The sequence below is a fragment of the Scyliorhinus torazame genome, chromosome 6 (assembly GCF_047496885.1).
Source record: "Scyliorhinus torazame isolate Kashiwa2021f chromosome 6, sScyTor2.1, whole genome shotgun sequence".
NCBI lineage: Eukaryota > Metazoa > Chordata > Chondrichthyes > Carcharhiniformes > Scyliorhinidae > Scyliorhinus > Scyliorhinus torazame.
The window spans coordinates 191443135-191458513 of NC_092712.1; the positions used below are offsets into that span (position 1 = coordinate 191443135).

The 15379-nt window shown below is 49.1% G+C and overlaps 1 protein-coding gene across 1 annotated transcript in view; it reads left to right on the forward strand.

Moving 5' to 3' along the window:
- The window catches only part of abcb5 (ATP-binding cassette, sub-family B (MDR/TAP), member 5), a 190218-nt gene that overhangs the window by 157201 nt on the left and 17638 nt on the right, over positions 1–15379 (forward strand). Inside the window, exons 22-25 of the mRNA XM_072509204.1 lie at positions 5871–6074; positions 8105–8205; positions 9460–9600; positions 13354–13510. Of these exons, the coding sequence (XP_072365305.1) occupies positions 5871–6074; positions 8105–8205; positions 9460–9600; positions 13354–13510 (603 nt within the window). The remainder of the gene's footprint in view (positions 1–5870; positions 6075–8104; positions 8206–9459; positions 9601–13353; positions 13511–15379) is intronic.

A 15379-nucleotide genomic window follows, 5' to 3' on the forward strand; every position in this document is an offset into this window, starting at 1 on the left:
ACCTATGTGAGCTGCCTCTGTACTCTGTCCGATGCAGGCGGGGACTGTGTGCCAGTGTGTGTGAGGGACGTTGCGATAGAAGTTGAGCTCCGGTGCGTGTGACGTGCGGCCAACCCGCCCCCAGCCATACGCCAGGGCCAGGGGATGCAGTGTCTGTGCCGTGCGCAGGGTCCACCCAGGTGGAGGGCCTTGATGTGGCCATAAGTCAGACATTGTCGAACGACATATGGCTCGGAGCCCATCGCACGGCGGGCTGTCATCATCCTCCATGCCTTGTACCAGACCCGCTTACACCATCAACCGTTTGCCCCCATCCCCTTGTGCCGCAGTTGAATGTGTCATGGAGGGGTCATATGCATGCCGGTGATGTGGTGGTGTGGGAGGTGAGGGTGGTCGGTGGTGGGGGAGGTGAAGGTGGTCGGTGGTGGGGGAGGAGAGGGTGGTCGGTGGTGGGGGAGATGAGGATGGTCGGTGGTGGGGAGGTGAGGGTGGTCGGCGGTGAGGGAGGTGAGGGTGGTCCCTGGTGGGGGAGGTGAGGGTGGTCGGCGGTGAGGGAGGTGAGGGTGGTCGGTGATGGGGGAGGTGAGGGTGGTCGGAGGTGAGGGTGGTCAGTGGTGGGGGAGGTGAGGGTGGTCGGCGGTGAGGGAGGTGAGGGTGGTCGGCGATGGGGGAGGTGAGGGTGGTCGGCGGTGTGGGAGGTGAGGGTGGTCGGCGATGGGGGAGGTGAGGGTGGTCGACGGTGGGGGAGGTGAGGGTGGTCGGTGATGGGGGAGGTGAGGGTGGTGGGGGAGGTGTCGAACTCTGCTGTCTGTGCCCATGCCCATCACTGCTGACCCCCACCGTGGTCGCCGAAACGTGCAGCTACCAGCGACACCCGTGCCTGCTGGCCCAGCCGGCGGTGCTGGGCAGCCTCCTGTTGCCGCCCATCCCCCATGTCCCGTGCATCTCTTCCCCCTCGCCACCCCCCTCATCTGGAGAAGAGTTCCCCTCATCCTGACCGTCCTCCTCCTCCTCCTCCAGCAGCGGCGAAACCCTCTGCGCGGGCATCCCGGTGTGCGCGGTCCATAGGGAACTGTAACATTCTGCGATGTCGTACAGCGAGTCGATGATGGCCTGGATGCACCTGTGCACCGATGACTGGGAGATGCCGGACAGGTCCCCACTCGGCGACTGGAACCACCCCGTTATGAAGAAGTTGAGGGCGACCGTCACCTTGATGGCCACCGGGAGGGCATGTCCAACCCCAGTCCCACGTGGTGCCGTCAGGTGGCAGATGTAGGCGACGATCTCCCGGCTCAGCCGGAGTCTCCTCCTGCACGCCCTGTCCAGGAGGTCCTTGAAGGACATGCGGGGCCGGTACACAGGTTGTCGCATCGGACACCTCCGTGGCCGTGGCACATCCTCCTCCTCTTCCTCCTCCTGCTGTGTCTCTCGCACGGCGTGGTGCTCCTCCTGCTCCTCTCGGGCGTGTGGCCCTGCGGCCTGGGTGGCTTGCACATGCCCCACTGCAGCCCGCTGCTCTATAACAGGCTCTGCCACCTCCCTGTCACGCCCGTGCTCCAGCTCCCACTGGGCCTCATGCAGGGCAGCAACCCCCGCCACGGCGGCCAACAACGCTGGAAAATGGCGACACATGGTACTATCTGTAGGATGTGGGAGTAGACAGGGTTTCAGCATTGGTATACATCCTTCCACAACCAGGTGCCATGGGCTACATGGCCAGCCCGGTTGCCAGCATGCACCCCACCCATACCTCCTCGGTCCCTGAGACCTGTCGGCCATCCCCTCTGCCAGGGCACCGTCTGGTGGCAGTGCCCGCACTGGGGAGCTCCCGTGTGTGCCACCCTGGACATACCCGCTGGTGGGTGCCGCCAGTTTAGTGGGGGGGGGGGGGGGTGCGGATGTCTGGCACATGTAAGGAGGGCCGGGCCGCCTGCGCCCCGAAGCGAACGTGTTGGGTGGACAGCCGCGTGTCCGCCGTCATGGGGTCTGGCCGTTGGATCCGCCCTGCCATGGTGGGCCGTGGCCGCCCGCAGCCTTTGTCGCCCCCACCGCTCCATTCCCACCACCACCCCTGGATGTGTGGGCCACCCCCCACTCCCACATGTGTGGGCCCCCTCCCCCAACACGCCTGGATGTGTGCCCCCCCCCCACCGCCACCCCTGGATGTGTGGGCTCCCCCACCCCGCCCCCCCCACCTCCCCACCCCCAGCAGCCTCCCCTACACCGCCCGCAGACATGGCCGTGCCGCTCCCCCTCCTGGGCTCCCCATCTCCAATGCCCTCCTCCCCGCCGGGGCCTATTCCACGCCGTCACCCACCTCCTCCCTCAGCGTCAGCCCTTTCTACCATGTTAGAACAGCGCCGGCGTGACATCCAGCCCGGAGAATCCCTGCTCCAGCGGAGAATCGCCACTGCAACCGTTTCCGGCGATTCTCCGAGTGGCCGGGCGCCCGTTTTTCCACGCATCGGAGAATGGCGTCCCTGCATCAGAGCAGCGTCACGAGATTTGAGCGGCGCCGCAGCGATTCTCTGACCCGGAGGGAGGTTGGAGAATTCCGCCCCTAATTTTTCTCAACCGCCTTGGGATCCGCTAAATTTAGGAAAGTGTACATCTGTACCTTTTTGGATTTATACAATAGGCTGGCATTGCAGCAGATAGGCCACTCTTTTTCAACTTCCATCTAGTTGTCTGTGACATTTTCACCAAACATGAGCAGGTCAGTGTGGTGAAGCCCCTGTGCCGTTCTGCCAACCCCAGGTGCAACTGGGTTGCAATAACTGGCGACCAGGGACAAACAACAACAGATGTTTATTGACAGTCACTGAGCCGCTCTCACATGCTGTGTGTCTGCCTGCACTCGGGGAGAACTCCAGTGCTCCTGACCCTCGAGTAGCTGCGCCATCACTCGGTCTACAATAACTTCTCCATAATATCAGTGGGCATTCCGAAGAATTCACAGTAAAGATATTTATAGCATTTCTCTGGGTTTCTCTCAAAGTTATGAAAGAAAGATCCCTGAACTTAATTCTACACGGTTATCTTTTAAAGCAGTACCTTCAGAGTAATACACTTAAATGTGCTAAATTTTCATTCCTGAAACTATTCTTTTATGGACAGGTTTTGCAAGACCGGCTTAAATGCCACAAAACTCCAAACAAAAATCTTCAACAGAATTCTCCCTGATAAAACCTGCGAGTACCTTTCTCTGTCTGCATTGTTACTTTCAAAGGTCCCAAATGGTTGTTTTTGTGAAGACTGGCCCTGTGCGACCCAGGCCTTGTGGAGGAACAGCATTCCTCATCTTCACTAGTGCTCAGTGCTTCCACCTTTAAATATTTTCTCATGAGTAAGTGTCTCTGAGCTGGTGCTGAAACGTGTTAGAGGTCATGACAGGGTTGACGAGGATGTGGCAGAAGTTGCACTGTTTCAGACACCAAGATACTGCATTTGATATCATTTTCTCTTCATCCACGATATCTCCTGTGATGATAAAATGTCAGGAACACCTTTTTCTCTGTGAACAAACATATTGGCTGATTCACAAACAAATACTTTACAGTTCCGCATGAAGTTGAAACGATGTTCTCCAATTGCCCTGTCGTTACAAACCTGCTGTTGTCACTTTATTTCCTATTTTGTCATTTCCCTCAGAATCCAGTGGGTCCTCCATTCTCCCAGCCAACCCCTTGCCATCATAAGCCACCATGAGATACAAAGCTTCATTTGCCTGTACATTCAAACGATGGAAAGTTGATGATCTTCCAGATTCTGTTTTTTTCCCTGTACGAAGTGAACATTGTAATGATGTGATGACTGTGGTGAAGAGAGAATCACACTTCTTTTCACCCAGGCATCTGGATTATTACTGTCACATGAATTCTCACACAGGTTTGATGTTAACATGGTGGATTATTGTTTTCAAAGGTTCATTCTGTGATTAGTTGAGTTTTCCTGCCACCCAGGTAATGACAAGAGGGGGAGAAATGTAACGCAGCTAAAAGTGGTAACAGATAGAATAGTAAATTTCTCAGTGACAGACCCATGCCTCTACCTGTGCAAACCAAATAGTGTTCTCCAACATCAGTGAGGAACAGGCAGTGTAGGCTTGCTGCATTGCCTACTTCTGCGGAATCAATGTAAATCCACTGTAAATGAACATTTCCCCTGAAGACCCTGGGCCCACTTTTTCAGGTCCGTTCACCATGAGGTGAGTTATGAGATGAGCACTGCCGTTACAGTGGGGGTAACCCTTCTCCATAAGGGAGAGAGGTTTCCCCTTAAGTGTGGTGGGAAGAGAGTATGGTGCATGCTGGGAAACGCACAGGTGGGGGAGATTGTCCCCCCAATACAGTGAAGGGAGTCACCCTGAAAGGGGGGCGGGGGGGTGGGGGGAGCGTGTTCAGTTTTATTGCTGACCAGCATGCCCTTTAAAGTGGATGCCCTGATCTCTGTGTCGCCTGGCTTGCCGGTCTATTAGGCCTCACCTTGCCAGAGAGACAGCACAAACTATGCCCCCTGATTTTTTTCCTGAATGTCAGAAGATCTGGACAGAAAATCTGTCTGTGTTGTGGTTTTCAGTCAGAACCTGACACTTTGTTACTTTTTTAAAAAATCCACCCTATATCTTTATCACTCTTACATGATGAGCATAGGGCAGCACGGTAGCATTGTGCTTAGCACAGTTGCTTCACAGCTCCAGGCTCCCAGGTTCGATTCCTGGCTTGGGTCACTGTCTGTGCGGAGTCTGCACGTTCTCCCCGTGTCTGCGTGGGTTTCTTCCGGGTGCTCCGGTTTCCTCCCACAGTCCAAAGATGTGCAGGTTAGGTTGATTGACAATGATAAATTGCCATTAGTGACCAAAACGATTGGGTGGGGTTATGGGGGTAGAGTGATGGTGTGCGGCTTGGTTAGGGTGCTCTTTCCAAGGGCCGGTGCAGACTCGATGGGCCAAATGGCCTCCGTCAGCATTGTAAATTCTGTAAAATTCTATGAGAACATACTTCATCCCATCATTAAATTTTATCCTGCACTATGTGGTAGCTCATGAGGTGTTGGAGTGGAGTTTCAACTCACTGTCCGTGCCATTTGCCTCCATAATGTTTGAAATGCTTTCTTTCCTTATCTCTGTCAACCAACAGTTCCTCTCTTCTTGACTTTATTTCTGCTATTAATCGAGCCATAGACAAACCTGCAAACCTTTTCTGTTGCTGATTCCACCACCCCACCCCCACCGCATTGCCAGAGGCTGCTTCCTCCTGCTTTTATACTGTTTGGCTGATCCCTGCAAAAGTAATCTTCCATGTACTTCACTGCTGTGATTGAAACAGAGTACAAACCGATAGACCATAGAATTTTCTTTAATCTTAATAATGGTAAACCAATGAGCAGTGGATTCTACCTTATGAGCATACCGCAACTATTGAGAGATACTTCAGGAGACTTAGGTCGGTTAGCAACAGGGTCATGTGGCCTGAAGTCTAGGCCTGATACCAACCCACTGTTGGTTATCTAACATGATGTAGCTATAACCTGACAGCAAAATTGTGAACATCTGCTTGTGGAATGATGTTTTAGGTTTATATGTACTTGTGACAACAAAAATAAAAATACAATTGGCTAAGTAGACTATTTTATATTACAAGGGAAGTGTTTATCTCCAGGCAAAACTTCTGCAAAAATGGTGTTCACTGTGTTATATGTGCAATGCTCCCAAAAACCTTGCTTTTTAATGAGCCCAAGAAGCAATGTGATCATTTGATTATTTCATTGGTGTGTGGATTGGTTCAACATCTTATTTGCTGCTAAATTTACAAATCAGAAATGTCTTTTAAATGTTGCATTTAATCAGTGAATGTTTTTTCCTCCAGGCCACTGGAACACGACTAGGTTTGATGGCAATGAATGTCTGCACCTTGGGAGCTGCTATTGTCCTCTCATTCATTTTTGGCTGGCAGTTAACTTTTGTTGTCCTAGCTTGTATCCCATTTCTTATTGGTGCCAATATTATTGCAATGAAATCCACTTTTGGGCACGCGTCGAAGGACAATAAATCTCTTGAAGCATCCGGAAAGGTGAGAACTTACTGGGGAACTAGATTTCCTCAATGCCCCATCAGGTACTTTTTCTGATGCAGGCAATAACTTCAGACAATAATGTAAAAAGTGTGATGGCTTAGCCAATGGAAAGAAAATCAAGATAATTGTTTAACCAACAGCCGAGCCGATATCATCGATTTTACACTACTACCTGGAGTCAAAATTACCTACAATATTTCTTATCCGTCACGAGGGCAGATGGAAAATTTACCCAGAATAAAATTATAAGCATCTTTCTCAAGAAAGGGTTTATGAGATCAGTACACAAACAGCACAGAGTCAATCTACTCACCATTGTCAGTGATTTGGCAATGTATTGACATTTCTGTTCATTCATAACGCAGCAATTAGATTGAATATATTTAAGAGTTGATTTTCCAAATGCACATTCCTGGTGTAGAATATGGAGTGTAAGATCACAATCCCTAATGTTTCCTGCCCATTAAAATTAAAAGTAGAAAATCATGGGTTGCGATTCCTAATGTGTACACGGCTTGGGTGTGAACCTGTGCATGAAAATCAGAATTTAAATTTCCTTACTTCCAATAAATTAGAATATACAGCAATCCATTTGTTGGCCTTCAGAGCTGCAATTGAGTATTCTTTTCAACTGAAAAAAAAATCTACATCCTGAAGATCCTGCAGATATAGCTTTAAAAATCTGTCTCAGTATTTGCATTGTTTATAATAGGCTATAGGAGAAAATACAGTAGTATTGTCTGCATCTATATTGCTGCTCACAACACGATGCACAAAAAGAGATCTGCCGCTTATAAGTGTTCTCTTCTAGTCTTTTGTTATGTACTTTGCACCTGCTCAATGCCCAATCTAACTGAGATGAGCAACTCACAGTCAAAAATGAGAAAGAAAAGTCTTCTCGGTACTTGTCAGGATAAAGTAAAGTCACCGGATAAAAGCAAATTACTGTAGGTGCTGGAATCTGAAACCAAAGAGAAAATGCTGGAAAATCTCAGCAGGTCTGGCAGCATCTGTGGGGAGAGAAAAGAGCTAACGTTACAAGTTCAGATGACCCTTTGTCAAAGCAAAGTAAAGTCACCATCGTCCAAGATAACCATAGGCTGCTTTCCCCTTTGAGGGAGAGAACGGACTGGTGGTGGTTTAACCGGAGGATCACCACACCTCTGGTGAGGGCCAAGGTTGAGGAGGCAGAGCTTTCATAAATAACCTCAGTCGGTATGGGCATTGTACCAGCGCTGTTGGTCTTGCACTGCATCATAGAGTCCCTATAGTGTAGAAGGTGGCCATTCGGCCCATCAAGTCTGCACCTGAACTCTGAAAGAGCATCCTAGCTAGGCCCAATCCCCCACCCTATCCCAGTAACCCCTCTAGGGACAATTTAGCATTGCCAATCCACCTAACCTGCACATCTTTGGACTGTGGGAGGAAACCGGAGCACCCGGAGGAAACCTACGCAGACATGTGGGGAACGTGCAAACTCCACAGAGACAGTCACCCGAGGCCGGAATTGAACCTGGGTACCTGGCGCTGTGAGACAGCAGTGCTAACCACTTTGCCATCGTGCCGCAAACCAGCTGTCCAGCCATCTGAGCTAAAATGGCCTTGGGTGACTGTGTGGCATTTGAACTTCTCCCCATGTCTACGTGGGTTTCCTCTGGGAGGCTCTGGTTTCCTCCCACTGCCCAAAGATGTGCGCGTTAGATGGGTTGGCCATTAACAATACACGTGGTTACAGGGATAGGGTAGGGAGTGGGCCATTTTAGGGTGCTCTTTCTGAGAGTTCCATGCAGACTCGATGGGGAGAATGACGTCCTTCTGCACAGTAGGGATTCTTCGATTCTATGCGTAGACTTTATGAAGCGTAACATAGCTTTGGATATCAGGTAGACTTATTAAATTGTTGTAACATTCTTTTTTCAATGATTCAAGTGCATATATTAGATTTCATCTGTTGTTTTATGTTCCGTTTATATCTGACAGTCATTGTATGAAACAATAATCTTTGTGATTCTCTCACTTCAACTCAGATTTCAACAGAAGCTGTAGAAAACATAAGAACCATTGCATCTTTAACAAGAGAAGATGCTTTTTATGAGAGATATCTGGAACATGTAGATAAACCCTACAGGTGCAGTTAAATCAAATTGCAAATTTTGTATCATATGGATGTTATTTACAGTCAATATTTGAAAATATTATGACCTGTAGGATCATTTTAATTGCTTTTATTTTAAAAGATTGAAAGCACCTTAGATTGTTGGTAAATAAATGTCTTCCCCTATTGGATATGTTTGGCAGCTTCCAGTCCGATCACTGGCCTGCAGGTTGATGGTAGCTCTAATGGGGAAGTTGCCATTCTTCTTGCGAGCTGTAATAATAGGTTTTTTTGGTAGTAATATGCTTCAATTACACAATTCTGTAAGCATCATTAAATGTTCTTTTTATTCTGTTGTTGCTATCTTGGGTGATGAAGGGGGTGAAAGGTTACTGGGGGTAGGCAGGAATGTGGACTTGACGTTAAAATCTGATCAGATCTTAATGAATGGCAGAGAAAGCTTGAGGGGCCGAGTGGTCTATTCTTGCTTCTAATTTTCATATCCATATGTATCAATACTGGGAGCAGCAGATCCTCTTTCTTTCCTGTTGCCTTAAACATTCTTTTTTAATTTGATTACATGATGCATGGCAGGACTCCACACAACAGAAATATATCCTTCAGCAACAATAGAAATAAGTCAGCTGCTATCTGTCCTTTTGTATGGATAGATAAACCAAGAACCCACAGTCCAAGCCATGGAACCCAAACAACATCCATTTCTCACAAACAGGTTTATCACATTTGGATCTTGGAATGGGTTATTCTAAGCACATTCATCTAATTGGTGGATAATTCTTAATCAAACCATTAAGATTTGTTAATATCTTTAACGTGAAATACATGAAAATTACATTTTCTTTATGTCCAGAGAGTGTCCACAATGGACATTATATGAGCAGAGACAAAATACCCGATCATTACAGATCTATGGAAAGAGGGATTCATAGATCGAGAGTACCTGCAACCTGCTCTATTGCTATTTTCTACCTTTTACGAAGCAACTATTGTGCAGGGCGAAGGAATAATCGACCCATCGCAAGTTTTTTCTTTTTGCGCCAAGATAAAAGTACTATTCTCATGGATAATGGCCAAGCTTTCTCTTGTTTTGTGTCATAACCTTTACAACTGTAATAAATGAAATGATATAGATTTTTTTGAACATTACTCATTTAAAAAAAAAATACTGTTATTATGTTGAATTAGCCAAGGGAGATATTTTCAGTAGTTTGTACTGTGGTTGAAATGCCACATTTTACTGAATTATTTTATGATTTTCTTTTGCAGGACCTCCGTCTCAAAAGCCCCCTTCTATGGCTTCAGCTATGGTTTGGCACAAAGTATTTCATTTTTTGTCAATGCTGCGATCTTCCGATTTGGTGCATGGCTCATTGTAAATTGCTTTATGGTTTTTGAAGATGTGTTCTTGTAAGTTATTTTTAAAAATATGCCCATGATCTAAACAATAGAATACCGCTGCTATGGCAGTGTTTAGATAGCATTTTGCAGTGCCTGAATAGAATTAACAAAACAATCCTCGGCCAGGATAACGAAACAAGCCTGAGATTTGGTCACCTTCAATCCCAAAACATTACATATGGTAACTCAGAAACTTTAGATAATTTTTGCAATATTGTCAAGAGAGTGTCTCGTTCATAGTGACACCAAAAAGTATATTAAGGATTATTTTGAAGCAGAACTGAGCATATATGTTCACAGAGGGACGAAACTTGGTGGTAGCACCCCAAATATGGTGGGAGATAACTCTGAGCCTGCCCCGCCAGCAAATGACACCCTTTAAAAAGAAATAAAAACACCCCACAGACATTCGCTCCCCGGACAGGGGGTGCGGGGTGGGGGGGGGGAGCGGGATTCTGTGATCCTGAGGCCAAGTGTTGACGCTGTCGGAAACTCCGTCGCATTTCTCGACGGCGTCAACACGACCTCAGGATCAGCAATTCTGGCCCCCTACAGGAACCCCCTTGCCCTACTCAGTTGCCCTATCACCCTCCCCGTTGTCAGCCTGTCAAAACACCCCACAGACATACGCTCCCCGGACACGGGGTGGGGTGAGGGGGGGAGCGGGATTCTGTGATCCTGAGGCCAAGTGTTGACGCTGTCGGAAACTCCGTTGCGTTTCTCGACGGCGTCAACACGACCTCAGGATCAGCAATTCTGGCCCCTACAGTAACCCCCCTTGCCCTACGCAGTTGCCCTATCACCCTCCCCGTTGTCAGCCTATCAAACTGCCCCTGCAACGTTTTCCTCCTCGCCAATCCGACTTCGGGGGGCACCCTCGAATATTCCCTGTCCACCTCCACTATGACAATCAATATTCCAGAACTTTTATCGAATTCACCATCTGCCATGGTAGGATTTGAACCCGGTTACCCAGAGCATCACCCTGGGCCTCGGGATTACTAGGCCAATGACAATACCACTATACCATTGCCTCCGTAGAATGTTGTGATTGAATCAAAACATTCATATGACATCACAAACCACAAAAGTAAACCAGTTTATACTTGCCACCCAAAACCTGGGGTTGAATTCCAGGACGGACTTCACTCCTGGATATATTTTTACATCTTGAACGCTATTTGTAAGTCACAAAATAGATTGTTAAATCATCAATTTCAATCGGGCATGTTCAGGATGTGTTGCAACACTGAAATGTCATGACGCCGATCCAAGACTATTCGAAGGATAATCCACATTATGGCGACATGTTTTAAGGAGAATGTGAGCAATATAATAAGGGACTACTCTAGCAGCAGTAGCAGTTTATATGTTTAATATTGAAAAAGGAGATTATTTTATTATGTTGAAAAGCAAAATCAGTGCCTAGCTGGCCTCTAGGCGTATCCAAATAGCTGAGTGAATATGCAAACACATATCATTTTAACACTTGCGATGACCAAGATTCATGAACTTTGCACAGTTTGCATCCTGTTTTTGCAACTTCTAGTTATGCTGTGTGGATTATGGAACTGAAAATGTAGTCCTGTTTTAAACTCCTCAATATAGATAATGTATATTTCCTGAGAATAGCAACCCCCTGAACTGTGTGCAGAAAAACATGTGGCAATTATAAAGCACTTCCAAAGCACAAGGCAGTCTATAACGTGCTCAGTCATAATTATATCACAAATCATAAGAACAGAATATAATGAATACGGAGGTGTATTATTACAATGAGGTTACCAGACCTAGGATTTAGCAATACATTTCTTGATGCCAGTTGGTCACAGTTCAAATTTTAGTCAGAAATTAAATTTGGGTGAATGGCTCCCACGTTCTGTGGAAGCCGTTGTCTGACCCTCGGATGGTGAATTTGATTTTCTCCATTTGGAGAGATTCCGAGAGGTCGGACTGCCAGTCTTCAGCTTTGGGTGGTGCTGCTGACCACCAGCCAAACAGGATTCTACAGCAGGCGATCAGGGAGGCAAAGGCACGCCGCTCCACCTGCTGATCCTGGCATCAACTGGGCGCCGCGGGATCCGCACATGCGCAGTGGCACCGGCGCCAACTCGCACATGCGCAGTGGCTCCCTTCTCCGCGCTGTCCCCGATGCAACATGGTGCAGGGCTACAGGGGCCGGTGCGGAGGAAAGAAGGCCCCCAGCCAGAGAGGCTGGCCCGCCGATCGGTGGGCCCTGATCGCGGGCCAGGCCACATCGGAGGCCCCCCCCCCCCCCCCCACAGGCCGCCCCCGACCCTTCCACGCCGAGGTTCCGCCGGCTGAGAGTAGGTGTGAACAGTGCCGGCGGGACTCTGCTTTTATGCGACGGCCGCTCGGCCCATTCCGGACCGAGAACCGGCGGGAGGGGGGGGCCGTGTCGAGTGGCCCCGGACCGGCGTCATGCCAACCACGCCGGCTCCAATGGCGGCGATTCCCATTGTGCCGTCAGGACGGCGTGGTGCGATTCGCGCCGGTCGCGTGGATTCTCCGGCCCGGCCCCGGGCTGAGAGAATCCCGCCACGGAACCTCCTGCAGGGAATTGAGGGCGGGATTCACTGCAATCGGCGAATTGCCCTGACGCCGGCGCCAAGAACGGCCCGAACCACTCCGGTGTCGGACCAACCAGAAGTTGTTGAATTCTCTGCACTTCCGGGGGCTAGACCGGCCGGAGTGATTGGCACCACGCCAGCCGGCACCAAAAGTACTGCGCTAGTTAGCGCATGCGCAGACTCGCCGGCATGGTTTAGGGCATGCGCACACCGGCCGGTGTATTCTGGCGCATGCGCGGGGTGGTGGGTTTCTTCTCCGCGCTGGCCATGGCGGAGCCCTACAAAGGGGTGCCCCCACCGCAAAAGCCCGCCGGTAGATCGGTGGGTCCGATCATGGACCAGGCCCACCCGGGGCCAGATCCCCTCGCTCCCCCCCCCGCCCAAGGACCGTACCAGCCGACCTACCAGCCAGGTCCCGCCGTATGGGACCATGGCGGGACTGGTCAGAAACCGACGGCTGCTCGGCCCATTGGGGCCTGGAGAATTGCCGGGGGGGGCCAACGGCCCCCGACCAGCGTAATCCCCGCCAGAAAACCGGTGCCGGAGAATATGGCAGCTGGTGTCGGAGCGGTGGGGTGTGATTCGTGCCGCCCCCCCCCCCCCCCCAGGGGATTCTCCGAACCATGTGCATATGTTTTGGGCGTGTCTGAGACTGAGGGGTTTGCTGACGTTAGGCCGGCGCCGGAGTGGTTGGCGCAAGTTAGCGCATGCGCAGAATCGCCGGCGTGGTTTAGGGCATGCGCACACCACATGTGCGTGGTGCGCAAAAGTGAGGATGGTACCGAATCCAAAGGTGCCGATCTTTGATGTGTCGGAAGATCCGGGAACCCAGGGGGTGAGAGAGGCCGATGTCCTGGCCTTTGCCTCCCTGGTGGACCGGAGACGAATCCTGCTAGGATGGAGGGACTTGGAGCCCCCGAAGTCGGGGTTATGGGTTAGTGAGAAAATTAAGTTCACCTTGAGGAGATCATTGCAGGTGTTTGCCCGGAGGTGGCAGCCGTTCATCGATTCCTTCGAGAAAGATTAAGGTCAGCGGGGGGGGGGGGGGGGGGGCAATGCATCATTCCTACTGGAATTCAGTTTATCTGAATTAGTGTAACTACTTAATTTGACCATGCTGTATCTGCGTTTTGGGAAAGCATAACATTTTATCCCTTTTTCATGTCGTCAGGGTTTTTGCTGTCATCGTATTTGCTGCTATGAATATTGGACAAACATCATCTTTTGTACCAGACTATACCAAAGCTAAAAATTCTGCACAAAAAATAATGCAACTTCTACAAAGGAAGCCACTAATTGATAGTTACAGTGAAGAGGGAGAAAAACTGGTAAGTAGAAAGTGATTATATGTATGTATCTGTGTTTATTTATACAGACAACATTGCATTAACGTGTGCTGAATGAGCGCTAATTAATTTGCATGATCTCATGATGCAATCTTGGAATTATTTCACCACAACTCAATAAAATTTGACTATCAACTAATAGTCACTGCAAACCCATGAACACCCACAGATAACCTGATTCCACTTCCTCCCATCAGCTTCCTGTAAGGACTCTATTCCATTCTCCAAGCTTTTCTGCCTCTGTTGTATATGTTTAAGCAATACTATGTTGCTTATGAATTGTATTCTTTTTCCCTCAACCGAGGATTCTCCCCAGAATGCTTGTCAGGACCTTCAACCATGAATGGTCTGTTCCCTGTACCTCTGCCCAGAAACATGTGAGGGATCACATTCCTCTTACCTTCCAGCTCATCAGCTTCATAGAATCATCATCATAGAATCCCTACAGTACAGAAAGAGGCCATTTGGCCCATCGGGTCCACACCCAACCCACCCCCCCACCCCCACCCCCCCGAAAGACCACCCCATCCACGGAGGAAACCAACGCAGACACGGGGCGAAAGTGCAAACTCCACACAGATAGTCACTCAAGGTGGGAATCGAACTTGGGTCCCTGGCTCTGTGAAACTGCAGTGCTAACCACTATGCCACCATGCTTCTGTATACAAAGATCATCCTCCAATTCTGCCAATTCCAGAATGATGCCACTACCAAACACATCATCCCCAGCCCTCTCCTTTCAGCAATCCAGAGGGATCCCTGACACCATGGTCCACACCATTCTCATCGCCAACAACTTTCCATGGCAAACATAGGAGGTGCAACAATTCCTTCCTTCTCACTATCTAAGGCCCCAAACATTCCTTCCAAATAAAGCAGTGATTTACTTGTACATTTTTCAATTTAGTTTACTGCCTTCACTGCTCATGGTGTCTTCTCCTCTCCGTTGGGAAGCCCAAATACAGACTGATTGGCTGGTTTGCAGAACACTGCTGTTCAGTCCCAAGTATGACCCTGGGCTTCATGTTATTTGTCATTCCTCCGCTCTGCTCCCACTCTGCCCTTTCAGCCTTTGGCCTGCTGTAATGTTCTAATTGAAACACAATGCCAAGGTCAAAGAACAACCGCTCATTTTCCAACTGGGAACATTATGGCTTTCTGAACCCAATATTTGCGGTGATCCTCCAGATCCGTCCGCAAGCTGGATTCGGATCGGCCGCAAAATAGCCATCAGGCCAAAATCGAGACTCACACTAGGCAGCAGACCTGTCGCGAGTCTCCGTGCCTGCCCTGCCAGCCATAGCGGATTTCCCAAAGTCCCAGCCCGACTTTGCAGGACCACGCAAAGAGCTCATTGTAGCTATTCTACATCTGATCGATGAGTGGGACCCACCATTGTTGCTATCATTTGGTTGGTTCAATTGGCTCTGTTTTATAACCTTTGCTCTAGAGTCGCCAGGTATCTTTATGATACCGCCACGAGGTTCAAGTTCAAGTAATGATCAATAACTCAACACACCAATTAGTAAGATTCAAATCAAAGCACATTTATTATACACAGTAAATCGCTACTCATGCATAAACTCTACTTTCTAAGCTATTTCTATCACTAACAGGCCTATACTTAGCTCTGGACTGGCCCACCAGGTCAGGGGAACAAATGGCCTTTCGTTCAGGTCCTGAGTCTGCGGGATTCAAAGCTGGTATGGACTGGTAGCTAGGAGCGTCTATCTCGTAGCGAGCGTTGACTTGAGACTTACTTGTTTGGAGGCCGCTGGACAGTTCACTCTCAGGGGCTGCTTCGTGTTGCTGAGTGACCCTGTCAAGAAGAATGATTTGAACTTAGGGGCT